General features: G+C 39.2%; 1 protein-coding gene across 1 annotated transcript; it reads right to left on the bottom strand.

Moving 5' to 3' along the window:
- Nucleotides 1-3,885: 3,885 nt before the first annotated feature.
- On the bottom strand, nt 3,886-14,047 carry LOC101161658 (allograft inflammatory factor 1-like). Its single transcript, XM_004074533.4, has 6 exons — nt 13,920-14,047; nt 13,694-13,755; nt 12,662-12,728; nt 8,599-8,640; nt 7,703-7,865; nt 3,886-5,236 (listed from the first exon to the last, which is right to left on the bottom strand). Exons 1-6 carry the CDS (start codon nt 13,942-13,944, stop codon nt 5,149-5,151), a joined length of 447 nt encoding a protein of 148 aa, XP_004074581.1. The 5' UTR covers nt 13,945-14,047; the 3' UTR covers nt 3,886-5,148.
- Nucleotides 14,048-15,795: the final 1,748 nt, after the last annotated feature.

Genomic DNA, 15,795 nt, shown 5'->3' with positions numbered 1-15,795 from the left:
ACTGAAGCTGCTTCACCGCTTTGAACTATTTATTGACACAAAAGCTAACAAGTAACTGCTCAAGGTTCTTTGACAGTGATGCCAGAGAGGAAGGGAAGAAAGTACAAACTCCCACATTTGAGGTAACAAGCCATAAGCACCCAATCTCTGATGATGAAACCTCTATAAAGTTCGGCTACAGGTGAAATTATGTGTGCAGAGACACAACCACTTACATAATAATGGTAGTTATGTAGCATGTACAAAGTGTAGTGCAGTTCTTTATGCAGAAGACACACCAAGTCAGTTACAAACATCTTTAAAGGTTGGTCTGGTAACAACTGATCATCTTTTTTTTTATATGTATTCCTAGTGGCCTTTTAATTATGATTATTTAGACCCAAAAAGTCGTTTTCTAGGACACAGTTTCTGCAGAGCGGCAGGGGTCCATCAGAATTTGCCTCTGAGTTGTGGTTGGGACTGTTAGCTGGGAGCAAGCCCGCACTCATTTCCCATCATCCCTCTGTTTGGACTCTCTCCCGCTAGCTTACAGCCCCTCACAACCTAACATTACCAGTGCAACCAAAATGGCTAGCAACACCAGAGCTATCCAGTTGTTCAGTCTGGAGCCAGGTGGCAGCTCAGACGAGGAAAACCGAGACAATAGATCCAATTGTCTGCAAGTGGATGCAGGGAGCTTGTAGCCTGCTGAATGTAGTTTTTATGTAACAACAACAAGCATTTTCAAACTTTATTTTTTAAATGAAGAGTTGCTCAGACTTGCGATTTCAAGCCTGATTTTTATATATGGCCTCCATCATGACAAAAATGCCATAAGAACAGGTTAAAAACAGCAACAACCAAATTTTCATTGGTCAGGTGAAGCTTGCAGATCATCTAGCACACAAACAACGCTGATGTCAGCATTTCCGATTGCAGTAACGAGACTCTGAGGTGCCCTTTTTCCTTCTTAAAGGTGCCAGACGTTGAGTTGTATTCATTCTTCTAAAGGGCACTATTCACAATGAAGCATTCATCAGAATGGGATTTGGTCCATGGGCGTCCACCCCACCCTTTCTCTGTCTCTTCCAGTCTCCCTGTGTTCCTGCTGCGACACTCCAAGCTCATCAGAAGGTTTCTTGAAGAAAATTCAGTTTAAAATAATAACGGATCGTCCTGTTATCCATGATCAGCTGGTGGGGTTGTGTCAAAACATTTAATTCACTGGGTTTCTGTGTAAACGCTGAACAGAGAGAAATGTGCATCATTCCGGGTTCCGGGTTACACAGCAGGACGCGTGGCGTGCCTCTCTGCGAATACAACTATCTTCAAATTACTTAAAAAGTTGATTTTATCCAAAAAAGAGAGCTGACCATGCCCCCGAAGAAAACCCAGGAATACGAAGACCTCAAAAAGTCTCTTGAGATTATTCAAGAAACGCTGAAAAGTTTTATGGACCAAGTGTCGGCTAAGCTAACGCCACTTTGGGAAATGATGGAAGAGTTCCGAAGATTTCGGGCTCAAAACGAGCAGCGAGAAAACCGGGTCGAGATTCCGGAGAAAAGACTTGATGATGTGGAACAGCAAGTAAGGATGAATAATGTCATTCTCACTGGAGTACCAATCAAGCCTCGAGCGAAGCTAACAGCAGGTGCAAGCACTGCTAATGCTAGCCCCAGCGTAGCTAGCAGTGCTAATACGGAGATCGGTGGAGAGTTTCTGGTACTCCAAATGGAAACATTTCTCACATCTAAAGGGATTTCCCTGGATCTCAATACCATCGAGACCGGCCACCTGCTCCCCAGGAGAAAGGAGACGGATAAACCAGCGATCCTCATCAGGTTTGTGAATCACAAACACAAGCTAGCTTTGATGACCCAAAGGAAACATCTGAAAGGTTCGGCTGCTTATCTGAACGACCATCTGACCAGAAGGAATGCTGAAATCTCAAAACATGCACGGCTTCTCAGGAAGCGTAAGCAGATTGAGAACACTTGGGTTAAAGGCTGCAGGATTTACGTCAAACCACTCGGTCCAGAGGACCGGTCCAAGGTTCTGGTTGTGAACACCATGAAAGACTTTGAGAAGTGTCTTTTCACGGTCGTCTGAAACAACATGGAGTAATAAACCAAAGAGCAAAATAATTTCAAGAAATATGACACCTGGATTCATCACTTTCTCCATCGTCTGACGTCACCTGAATAACAGCAGAGCTCTGACATGCAGACAACTTGACCTCAACTTTCACCGCACCTGATACCAGCTGAAGAAGGATATGGACCTGAATCTAATGTCTGCAGTCATAACATCGAAGAAAACTATTAACTGTTTTGAACCCAGAAGATCAGCTGTCATTTAGCAGAAGAAGAAATACCAACCTTGGACAATCGACAGATTATGGACCCCTTTTATTTTTCTCTTACAGCATTACTTTATTATAAAAAAATAAATAGAAATGAAAATACAAGAAAAATATAAAAAAAGTAAAACAAATGATTAATCACTTATTGAAAATTGTTAAATTGATTGACTTTTAATGATATTACTTCACTTGCTCCAAAAATGATAAATTGATTTAAAAATCTTTCCTAATATAGAATAATTTTGCACGTTTTTAACTTTTGATACTTGATGAAATTTTGCCATGAAAATTCCTGAAAAAGTTTTGTGTCTACTTTACTGATATAGTATTATGTTTTATTCATATGAATGACTTTTATAAGTAACATAATCTGCATATATATCTGAATTTGCCATGTTGATTTCTAAAATAGTTATTTTTGGCGTAATACTTAAGTAATTCATCTTTGTCATGTGCTTTATCGATATCTTATGATTTTTAATTCTGTCTGATAAAAACTGGGAACCGGATATTGATAAATCATGTAATAAAATGGTTACAGTATAACGGGGTGGGATTATATAAATTCGCTTCCTTCCACTCCCTTTCAAGCAATATTTATTAATATGTCTAATTACCCTAAGTTTGATCAGTTATTGTATGAATGTATAACTGATGATTATATTGCTTTTGTGTATTCTTTCTACTTAATTGCTTGAAATAAACCATTTCAAATCAAATCAAAAAAATGTTGAAGGAAGGTCAAATTGGGGTCAGCTGGGAAGGGTTTAGTGCTTTTTCTTAAGAAAGTCACATTTTCTAAATATTTTTGAAAGCGAAAAATTATTTTAGGAAAAAAAAAAATCTTTTTTTCTCTCATTGGGGTATCTTTCAGCGTCCAGCACTTTTTTTGATGTTGTTTCGTGTGGCTGTAAACGTATGGCAGGTCATTACACGCAACAGTGCACATCCTTTTAATTACCATGATGCTCATTATAATCCTGCTGGGTCCTCCTGTTTGCATGTCTGTAACACTCTTAGTATCCTGGGTTGTTCTCCTAAACATGCATAACAAGCAGAGCAGTACTCCATCTCATCAGGAGTGATGCTCTTTGAAAGACAATTCAAGACTTTTCCGCCAGAAATTGATGTTTTTTTGTTCAAATCCAACTAAAAGTGGAGAATGTTTTTTCAGCTTCTTGTTCATCTGAGACACTTTTGTCAATTCTGATCGAAGATATACTTACTGGTTGAGAACAAGAAGCAACTTACAAATAAATTTCTAATGACTCATTTTTGGCAAAGCTATAAAAATGTATAAAACACAGGAATGTAAAGCAAAGAAAACTTCAGTTTTTAGTTTGGATCCAGTAAAGCTCAGTAAATGAAGCTCGACATAAATTTACTGTCACAATATATTATGAATAGCTTCAAAATATAAACAGCCATTTATAGACAAAATAACTCATTTATATTTGGATTGTAAAACTGTGTGCGAGTATCACATCTATTCTAATAAAGGATCTTTGTCTCCACAACCATCAATAACAGAAAAAGACTCAACATGGCTTTGTGAGAAGAACTTTAATTCCTTTGGTGTGTGTACAGTAAAATAGGAACACTAAAATATGGGACACACTTGTTACCCACAGAGTAATGTGTACAACAACACAGGATTTTATGTGATACATGGATGTTTTCAGATAAATACAGAGGCACACTTTACATAAAGAACACACAAAAAAAGTGATTGGTCAAACAGTGGAGTGTTGGAGTAGATCAAAAGATTTTTACAGATTTAAATACTTTGGAAAGGAATTTTAAAGAGAAACTGCACACACACACAAAAAAATAATCAAAGGGGGACAAATTGAGAAACTATTTATACATTTTAGATGGTGAAAAAAAATATACAAAAACATTTCTGGTGTAAACATAAGTAAACGAATGATTAAGATTAAATGGTTTTTCTGTATTTGCTAGGCTAATCCTCCTCCAGACTGCATTTAAGATCTACAGTATCTGCATGTTGAGGCACTTGGAAAGAATATGATTGTTTTGTAGTGAAGCCTATTTACATTTGTGCCTTTAAAAAAAAAAAAAATCACACTCCTTCCAAAGTGAATAGGACCTCACAGATCTAGAGATCTACTGCTGATTAGGCGACAAGCTGAAGCTCAAAGGTCTATAGGCAACGCAATCCTACTCTTATCGCAGCTAGAATGGGTGAATGTTTCAAAACGCCTTTCTGGAGAGGGTCTATGAGCTTAAGATAACTTGGCTGCCGTGTCCAGATCTGCAGTAGAGGTCTGCAGGAAATGGCCACGGCCTGTTGTTCCTGGCAGCTGATCTGAAGCCACATGCTGCCCCAGCGTCGACCCGGCAGGATCCAAGGCAGAATACCGCCCACAGTGAAAGAATCTGCCCCCCCCAAAAAAAGCTGCTAGCCCCATGTTTACCCGCAATACTATCACAATACAGAAAAGCCACAGGTAGAATGTAGTTATCCCTTTAAACACAACCCGCTTGTGACAACAACAAAAAAAAGGTTATTTACCAGATTACATGAACAACCATCACTGCAAAAGTTGATTTAAAAGCAAAAACATGAACAATTTTCACAGTCAAAACAGTATTTAGGGAGTTGTGGACTCAGACTCCCAAATGACAGATCCCTTCCATACATCACATTGTCACAACCAACCCCCCCCCCCCCCCCCCCCCCCCCCCCCCCCTTGATCTCTGCTCCCACACACACACGTCAGAAGTCGTCCCATGCGAGCATGGCTGGTCCCTGTGGGGTGCAGTCTCCAGCCTCATCCACACACCTAAGGCAAGCTGGCAATGTCCCGCTTTGGAGGGGGCCCTTCTGGCTTGCAGGGGGTGCTGTTGGCTTTGTCTTCAAAAATCAAAACTCTGGAAAAAGTAGACACCAAAACATTGTTAAAAGAAAGCTCATAGCTACAGAAATTTGGGATTTGGTACACTAGAACAGAAATCATGAATATATTTAGACATTTGTAGCACTTGGCTGGTGAAGAATATGAACTTTGCAGCTGTTTCAGTGTGAAGTTTGTGTTTAAAGAAAACCAGAGGTGGTGACATCATCCCCATCAAATTTGAGGCTAAAAATCTACTGTGGTTGTCCACTTTTCTACAGAGACAAACACACATTTATTTATCTAATAAAACATCGTTATATATATTCTTTGTTTTTGATAATGTGCACATGTGCTGGTTGTTATTTTTGTATGTGACAGCAAAAAGCAAAACTTTTGTGCAAAAAAAGAAGAAAAAGCTACTTTCTGTGATGACATGTTTGTATGCAACTCAAACAAAAAAAATGAATTCTAAATAAAGAGTAAACATTTTGTTTCATTGCTAATTTTTTTCATTTTGATTTCTGAAACATTTCATTTTGTTATTTTTTTCTTTTTTTTGGAATAGTTTTAGTTTCAGGAATTTTGTTTTGATTTGATTTACTCTCTCTTTTCCCTTTTTAATTGTTGCTCTTCCTGATGTTTTTGTGTAAATCTTCAACCATTCACTCCGTCCTCCTCAGCTGATTCTGACGTGGAGGAAAGCGGTTCTGGCTTTGCATCTACATGAAACACATTCATTTCTTTTCTCCGACCAAAGTGGTCGCACTCTCGAGTCGCAGCTGTAGTTCGCCTCTGACTTGCGGGTGGGACTGTGGGGAACCCCGCCCCTCTTCCCCTCCCTCTTGCTGCGTGCTCAGGTCAGGGGGCTTGTGGCCTCCTCCGTGTATTTTGTACATCATAAATAAGCTCTTTGTCAAACTAAACTTCTTTGTCTGCTCCTGAACAACTCGACTAAAGAAATACTCGGAAGTGCGATCTTAAGATTCCATTTTGCTTACATAATTTCCTCCGTCATCAAGAACATGTTAAAAACACCACAAAAGTGGGCCTTTAAAATATAACTGTTTGACAGAACTGAATCCATTCTTCCAATGAAAAGAATATAAATGTCTTCCAGTGTAACAGAAGGTTGTAGAATAACAAGATCAGTGAGATCCACAGCCTCAGACAGAGGATGAAGAGTCCGAGCGAAGAATGAAGAGGAACCAGAGGACAGAGGTTTATTGGTTTATGCTGCACACAGCAGACTGAATGAAGCGACTGGAGCTATTCAGAGCAAATGCCTGTCTTTAATTTCCTCTTTTGGAATACTCCACAAAGCTCCGCTAAGCCAATAACACCAATGATCCAAACAAGGAAACCGGCTCCCTGCGTCTCTGAGCTGCCAAAGCTTCGGAACCACTTTTGCTTCCGCTTTCACTTTGACAACTGTGTGCAGAGCTTCTCCTTGGGAGAAGAGGTAAACCCGTTTGCTGGCTGTGGTCATGCGGGCGTGCTGGGTCCATTGGGGTTGCCAGAAATCCACACTATGATGCGTGTGCGCAGGGGGAAAGCCAGCGTGCAAAATGAATCAAGCTCCAGTTTCAGACGCTTCCAAATAATAAAAAGGAGACCAAAAAAAAAACAAAAAAAAAAAGAAAAATCAAGCTGGAATGATGGTTTCGCCTTTCTTAAATAAACAAATTATGTTTCCAGGGGAAAATTTTTAAATAACAGTTTTGTACCCATGACTTCTTCCGGCTTCCTTCCAGAAATGAACAAAAATGATCTAACAGCAAAGTTATCCCAATGACCGATGATAACAGCGGGCTTGGAGGTTCAATAAAAAGCTATAAAAATGGATTGTAAACATGCGATAGTACACTTGAACCTTAGAAGATGCCTCCTTGATTTGATTGCTGATATGATTTCTCTCTGGCTAAGAAAAGAACTGCAGTTGCTTTTGTGAAGTTATTTGTATTACAGATGAAAATAACTGTTAGAAGTTTGCCGGATTACGGAACGGACTTTTCAAAAATACATCTGAAGGCAAATGAGGAAAAGTTATGCATTAACTCTGTTTAGCATTTTGGGGATTATGGGATTTGTCTGCTGGAGGGGTCCAGCCTGCTTAATCTATGGGAGTTGCCATGCAGCACCCGAGCGGGCTGTGGCTTCTGCAGGCTGACCCGGCAGCAGGCTGTTTTAAACGGCTTAAAGCGGCCGCGCTAACCCATTTAAAAACAGGCATGGATATCCAGCTTTTATTGACTGGACAATGCTGAAACACAGCATTTTGGAGCACAGAAATAGACTTTTTACAATGCAATTTAGATTTGTTGGCAGGTTTTAATGGATTTCATCATCAATGACACCGGATTTTGCTAATGTAGCAGTATGGGGGGTTCAGGCATAGATGGATGGAGTGGTTGACTGACAGTAGCCATTCAAAAATAAGGTTGCAGCAGTCTGCACACAAAAAAAAAAGAGGAGAATTCTTGTAAAAAGGAGATTTACTTACAGTTTGAGCACGGCGGAGCGTTTGCCCAACATCATTTTGACAAAGTCTCTGTAGTTAATGGTGTTGCTGCTGCCGCCCGTCACCTCCATGATCATTTTCTTCAACTCCAAGTGGGTTTTGGGAGCGCCCAGTTTCTCCATCATCCGCTTCAGACCCATCAGTTCTGGAAGAAAGGGTCATCCAGCGGGAAAAGCACGCCGTTAGAGAATCTTTTTTGTTTTGCATCAGTTGAATCAAATCTAAGTGTTCTCTCAATCAATTCTAAATACTGACTTTAACAAAAGTAAAGGAAAAATTTCTACTGAACTTAACCGTTTAAGAATTATAAACATTTTGATACAAGGTGACATAAAATTATGTCACTTTTTAAAGAAAGACTAAAAAAAACACAGATTTTTGTGCGAATCGAGCCACAATCTGATTGATCTAAAGGGAATCTTTCTATTTAACAATCAGTGATATTCTGATTGACTTTTTATTTTATCCAAGGATTATTGACAACAATGGGGCACAGTTCCCTTTGGATAATTTTGTGTAAGCCGACATGAGGAGAGTGGAGGTGGAACAGAGACTGACTTCCGTTGTGCTTTTATTTTGAAAGTGTCAACAGCAGATCTGACCAGGCAGCTGGAAAACTTCGGATTCATTAGGAAACAAACCAAACCTCCTTATAAAATGAGTTGTAAGTAGATTATTTACCAGTTTTTGTCTCTATTTGGCCAGGTATAACTGTTCACTTCACTTCTGGTCAGAGCAAACGAGTTCCCACAATGCTCTTGCTTTTTCATGACACGTGAAAATGACAGTCATTGTTAATTACAGCTCCCTCCTGTCAACGCAGCACTTGGTTGTTTTCGGAGGGGGCAGCTGAGGCTGTAATCTTCCTGGATACTCACCGATCTCTCCCTCGTCGTTCAGGTCGAACTCAGCATATTTGTCTGCAAAGCAAACAAACGGAATATTAGCACCTGAGGCGACGCATTCCTCCTCTAGCCGCAGACGCCCACGGCCGGCCGGCATCTCAAGTGTCAGCAGAACAGCCCCTGCACTGTCCAGCTGCCTCCCAGCGGCAGCTGATAATGACAGGTGGGTTTGTGTGGCAAACAGCTGCTGAGCAGAGCTGATATGCCAGGAGGAACACAGAAACTACAAGGATTTCAAAGGTTGGAGGAGCTGTGTTTAGGTTCCACAGGATGGAGAACAATGAGCTTTAGGAGGAAGCTCGCCGCTTGGCTCGCCACAACTTTCTTCAGACTTCAAAACTCTGTGATTAGAAACACGTGGATGATAAAATTGCAATCTTAGCTGAAAGGGAAAAACTAAAAATGTCTCTGATCTGAACATTTTTGGAAACCTTTTCATGTCAAGACAGAATCCATAATGTTTCTGAGCTAAAAGGAAGTTTAGAAAAAGATGAGTTTTACATTTATCTGTCTAGACGCAGAAATAAATAAATAAATTCTAATTTAGATGCAAACATGTATGGAAATTATGCTCCTAAACGTTTTCTTCACAGCTACAATCAATAGTTTTAATTGGGGCAAGTTATTACTTCCAAACTTCTGAAGTGACTCAATTTAAAAGTTCACAATTGCATTCAATGAGATTCCATATATCATTAAAAATAGATTAAAAATTGCCATTTTTGAAAATACATTTCTTTGATACTTAAAACTGTTTTCACAGAGTTGCTGATTTAAACTGAACAAACATAAAAAAGCGGTTAGTTTTGCTTGAAAAAAATAGAAGAAATAACGTTTATTGTAAACTAATTTAACAGTAAATCTACATACAGGAAATCAGAAAATAATACAATAGAAATAAATGTAAATATTGTTGTTTAGTTTCAAATGAAAATGGTTCAGATGACTTATCTTTTTTATATAAACACAGAATTTGATGGTTTACCACCAAACACGAGTCCTTACATTTTTGTTGTTTGATGTCAGAGCAAATTGAACATTTTAGCGTTTCTCCTTAAAGCTCGCTGTATTGTTTGATCGCTAGAAGACCCCCTTTATTCGGAGTGCGTGGCTATTTCTGTCCCACAATGGCGGCTCTGTGTGCCTTCCAGGGAGAGGGGGGGTCCTGTGTTAACTCTGAACCCAGGGGGAGTGGGACGGGACAAGACCAAGCCTGTTTGAAAGTCTGTTGATCATCTGCGGTCGCACACAAAAAAAACCAGCCCGCTCCACAAACTCTTCCTCACGGCCCACTTCAAGACGAGTTCTGCAAAACGACCAGCCGTTTTCTGCGATGATCAAAATGAGGCGTGTGATGGTTCAGGTCGTTTGTTGTTCTGAAGAGGCTCGCCACAGAAAAACAATGTGGATCAGAGAACACTGGATCTGGACGCCAATCATTTCCTGCACCGATATAGCCAACGGACCAAAAATATGTTCCCATGCCCTGAAAAGATATGAACCCCCCCACCCACTGGACCGTAGATATAGTTCTTTCCAAAACATCTTGAATACTAATCTCAAACAGAAACATAAAAGCTGGGAGGCAAAAGTGGACAAATGCATCACTTCTGGTTCCTCAGCACAAAAACGTGTCTTTCCCTCAGATTAACAAAGCCGTTTCTATTTCAAACACATTTATGGAAAAAAAAAAAGAAGTTAACTGGTCTAAAAAATAAAATTTTAAAATGCACAAATAAACTGTATCTTTAAACTTGACATGAATGTTTGAAATGTAAACAATAAAAACTGAAAATCTAATTTTCTAAAAGATTTTGGGACTAAGTTTCATAATTTTCCAACAAAATGATCCAATAATTCCACTGATATCACACGCTTCAGTCCCAAAACATCAAAACTAGAACCATATTTTTTACTGTAATGTTTAGACAAATAGTTTAGACCCATCTACCGTTTCCTTGCTTTTAGCATGACTATGAGGATCTAGTTTTCCCCAGATTAGGTAGGGAATGCTCACAAAACCCCCCTTTTTTGGGGGTGTGGTTTGCTTTCACACTGCACTTTAGAGAGCAAACATCATCAGTTGTTCATTTGGGGTCTTCCCCGAAACAAGTTCTGACCAGGAAGAAAAACATTATTTGTTATCGTTACTAAGATAAAAAACCTGTTCGTACAACCAGTCATTTGACTGCCAAAAGTAAAATAACATCTTCATTTTTTCCACTACCTCTCTGTGATTCACACTTCTTGGCATTCCTGTGAGATGTTTTTTTTTTATTACTTCCTACTTGGTTCACATGAAAGAGAACCAAGACCATGTTTGGAGGCAGACCATAGTTTGCTGAAGAGCCACTCTAATGAAAATTGTGCTTTTGGATTTTTTAACATGTACTTGCTTTTAATAAAGGTTGTAGTTGTTACCACAGGCTCCCTGCTCCTCCCAATTCAAATGTCTCCACTTGCAGACAAATAGATCCATGTCCACCTTTGTTTTCCTCGTCATCTGGCTGGAAACTATAGGCTGGCTGGATAGTTCCAATATTGCTCCCTTTTGTTAGGATGGGGTTTTGAGGGGCTGTAAGCTAGCAGGACAGTGTAAACAGAGGACAGATGGGAAATCATCCCAGGGCAACTGTCCTGCCCACAACAATTTCTGATGACTTACTGCTCTGCAGAAACTTGTGTCCTAAAAAAAAGCAACCAAACAACTCATCCTCTTTTGAAAGTTCATTCCAAAAACTTCCATCTGTGGAAAAGAAAAAATCCTCAAAATAATGTTTGCACATGGTCTGTGCCAATGCGCATCTGCACCTTGAAATAGTCACATCCTATAACACCAGAGAGGACAAAAGTATGAAGGAAAAACATGAACATGGCCCTGAATGTATCCAGTTTTGCTACCAAGAATCAGCAGAGTGTGGCCGATCCTCCAAGTTAAATTTGCCTGTGAAGCTGCATTGACCTGAACTGAATCGTAGCTGAGAGCAGTGTGGTGGGGATGCTGACCTCTGGGTTACTGGGACAGTATGAAAAAAGACAGAAAACAGGAAAACTCCCGGGACCCAAGTGTCGAGCCCCCCTTCTGTTTATGTATGCTGCTCCATTTCCTCTAGCCAGTTGAAGTAGGACATTTCGGAATATTCCCTAGTTCAAGGCCAACACAGCCGTATGTCACCCAAGATGACAAAAAAACGAAAAAGGAGGAAAAACCTGACTGTTCTGGCAAACCGTTTTGTGAATCATGCAGTTCTAACGAAAAAGTTGAGGAAACTGCAATTTCTTCCTCCTTCAGAAAAACGTCATGAATTCTCAGCAAAGTTCTGAATCCTGAAACGCCCCATGTACATTCTTCCTACTTCCCCCTCAGGTAAGTCCTCCAGAAATTCCCAGCAGGGCGTCTGACATTTCAACAACACTCAATATGCAAGAGTGGATGTGGGTGTGCAGGCACTCTTGCATGGTTTGGCGTAGGATGATTCTATCGCATTTTACGCACCGACACCACCTAAGACCAGGTCCTGTTGAAAAAGCGCTGGACCTGGACTGCTCAAACCAGGATTCAATTATGCATTAGATAGTAAAGAATACATTAAACACAGCCTCTGAGTTGGGAAACCTTTGATACAATGATCCCATTTCACATATAAGATGAAGGTTTCACAAATCAGAGGCTGTCTAATGCATAATTTAATCCTGGTTTGAACAGTCCAGGTCCAGCGGTTCGCAAACAGGACCTGGTCTGAGGTGGACTCTGTGCGTAAAAATGTGATAAAAGGATCCCATTTCACATTTCCACAAATCAGATAAAGGTTTCACAAGTCAAAAACCGAGTTTAATGTATTCTTTAAAATCTAAATCATAATTTGATTCAAGTTTGAGCAGTCCAGGTCCTGGACCCGGTCCTAGGTGGTCTTAGTGTGAAAAATGCAGTGGAATGTTCCTTTATGCCCTCGCGCATTGGAAACTGTGAATAGGACGCCAACTTCAGCGTTGTGTGTAGGTCAGAGTTTAGGGGAAAGACTCGGTGTCTACTCACTTTTGAAGCCCTCTAGTTTCTCTGGCAGGTCATCTTCATCCCTGTACTTCTGGTCTTCCATATATTCCTTAGACGAGGAAGAGGAAGAAGGGTTAATCTGGGTTTTCCAGACACTTCTTAAGTTTTAATGAAACACTCAAAATCAGTTCAATGATGTTCATGAACTAGACTAGATCACCTGACAGACTAGATCACCTGACAGACTAGATCCCCTCACAGAGGCATTGAGGAGCCAGAAGGAACCAGTGTCATAATGGCATGTGGGGAATGATCTTCAGTGTCAAAGAGAGCAATCAGGCATTTAATAATGCAATTTTAAGTGTTTTTTTTAAACTGATGGATCCCCAAAACACAGCGGATTACAATATTTTAAAAGGGAATTGTATCTGTTTTTATGTTCTTGTCATACGTCGCTCAGCTGAAAACAGGTCAGTTTAGGTGGTCAAAAAAAGAAAGGTGAGCATCCAAATAACCTATACGGCTAAAATAATATGAGACACATTTGTTTAAACAAAAAAAAGTTGATTTAATACCCACAGTTAGGTAAATTGTCATTGTTGACACTAACGGGATTTGTGGAGTGTCAATAAATCCCACGAGCTCCAGAGATGAAGAGTGGAGAGGCAGCCTCTTCATCACAATGGGGGGAAATCCGAGATCACATCAAAAGTAACTGATCTTTCACGTCACAAGGCGCCATATTAAACAAAGAGCCCATTCAAACACCTGTTCTGAGGCTGAACAAGGGGGCCGGGTACCCGCTCCAAACACGACTACTGAGCTGCTGCTGCTGAAGATCGATTTAATCAGATCAGAAGCAAATGCGACCCTGTGGCAGCCGGTCCGGACACCCAACAAGTGTCTTCACACCGAAAATAATCGATAAGAATGAAGGACCACGACCAAGGCTTCTATCTGGGCAGAAACGCGGGAGACATTCAGCCTGGAAGCCTCAGCTCCGCGTTCAATGCCAAGTCAAGTGCAGCTAGGCAGCCGTTAGGGACGGCCGACAGCACCAACCCTCCTCCTTACCTTATTTATTTCTTCCAGCTTTTGCCTTTGTTGCTCCTTCAGCAAGCCAAAAGCTTTTCCGCCTAAAACAAAGAAGGAAAGAACACATTATTTTAAACGAATAGCAGGACATTCTGGACTGTGTCCAGAAACAGAAATGCTCCAATTTACAGTTTTGGCTAACCCCCTAAAAATGAGAGGATGGGGGCAATAAAACGTCGTTTTTTAAATTTAAATAATCATGTACCTTGAAGATTTGCGTGCGAAGGCATCCTGTGATTTAACTGTGGAATTTGTTCCAGGAAAAAATAAAAATAAAAGAAACAAACGATACAATTTGCAGGACTGAGAGCGACAGAGACTGTCCACCGAGGAATTACTCCCTATTTAAAGATTGAAAAATGGGCCAGTCGACAAAACACACGCAATCACCAAGCGACATCCGGTTTAACCTTTCAAAATAAATCTAAAAACACAATGACGATTATTATTATTATTATTATTATTATTATTATTATTATTATTATTATTATTATTATATCAGTAGCAGCGGCAGTATTAATAGTAGTAATAGTAGTAGCAGCAAAGCACCAGCTCCAGAAGGGAGTTACTTTTTCCAATTGATATGCACATTTTTGAGTAGGTGCTGGACAAAACAAATGAACGTCAAAATTTAAGTCAATATACATCCGCAATTAGTGTAATATATTTTTGTTTATTCTCTGTTTTCGTTCACATCAGAAATGATAAAAATTTCAGCATAAAACAAAATCATTTTGAATTGATGAAACCATGCTATTGTTTTGAAGGTCCCAACTTTCAAGTTCCGCTTTTCTGTCCATAATCCGTAATCTTGAGTGACTCACTTGAAGTCAATTGGGCCATTTAGTGCTCGCGCTCGCCACCAAGTGGCTCATTAAGGAACTAAGTGAATTCAGTCACGACACTGACTGACATATTTCAACCACACAAAAATTGGTCTTTTAATCAAAACAAAAATCCAATTTAATCGGAAAAATTTGAAGTAATTATAATCAAATAATTATTTGCACATTTTGATTTTATTTTAAGTAAAATCTTCACGTTTAATTGTTTAAAGTTATCTTGTTAAAACAAAACTAGAATTAATTTGCATTTTGGAAACTGAAAAGTTTGATATTTTTCTACTAAAAAAACCCAAAAAAATAAGTCTTCCTTAAAGTGAATTAGGCTTTTGTAGCTCCCAAAGTACTCTTTTCAGACATATTCTCTTTGTATTGCTCAATAGTTTTTAGTTGGAGTTTCAGTTTTACTGCTCTGATTTCGTTTTGTACATTTGTTGACACATGAACTGCATGCATGCCTAAACTCGTATTAATGCATGGAAACTCATTTCAGAATTTTCTTTAAAAACGGATAATCAAAACATAACTGCTTTTTTTGAGGAAAGGATTACTGTTAGAAGAAATAGGTGAGACCTAATGTCTAACATGAGAACATGTGTGATTTCTTTTTCTATTTATCTTTGTGTTCCAAAAAAAAAAAAAAAAAAAAAAAATTCAAAGAAATTGGGCCAACTTTTGACCTGGTCTGGAAAAGTCAGTAAATCTTAAATGATTTTTTTTTTTTTTTTATTATTATTGTAAAAAAAAAAGTAAAAACAACAACAACATGTGATAAAAACAAAGAAGCATCATTTAATGTATATCACCATAGCCATTTTTATTTTTTAGGAAACCTGATTATGTTTTAGAAATGTACCCACAATTTTAAGACAATGGATGGAAACAGCAGAAGTGATCAAAATACCATTGTAGACATTCAGTTAAGATATTTTCCTTTGATCCCACATTTAAACTGTCAGTTATTAGTTCTGCATTCTTTAAAAGCAAAAACAAAACTAAGATAAGCGACAAACTTAAGTGTTTCACATAAGCATACGTTACCCCGCTTGACATACTGTTATGGGGTTATTACATTTTTTGCATGTATATTCATGACAGTCATCTGCCTCTGTAACTGTAATTTGACTGGAGTGCTGCGCATTAACCAGGGAGACCACCCTGGGAGCCGACGTGTGCTCCTTTTTATGTCCATTACCTCTGTGTTAGATCATTGTGCTTAAATAAATGATGGACTTTAGA

This window comes from Oryzias latipes, chromosome 12 (assembly GCF_002234675.1).
Source record: "Oryzias latipes chromosome 12, ASM223467v1".
NCBI lineage: Eukaryota > Metazoa > Chordata > Actinopteri > Beloniformes > Adrianichthyidae > Oryzias > Oryzias latipes.
Note: the sequence above shows the minus strand (reverse complement) of the source record. Positions and strands in the feature narration are given on the sequence as shown.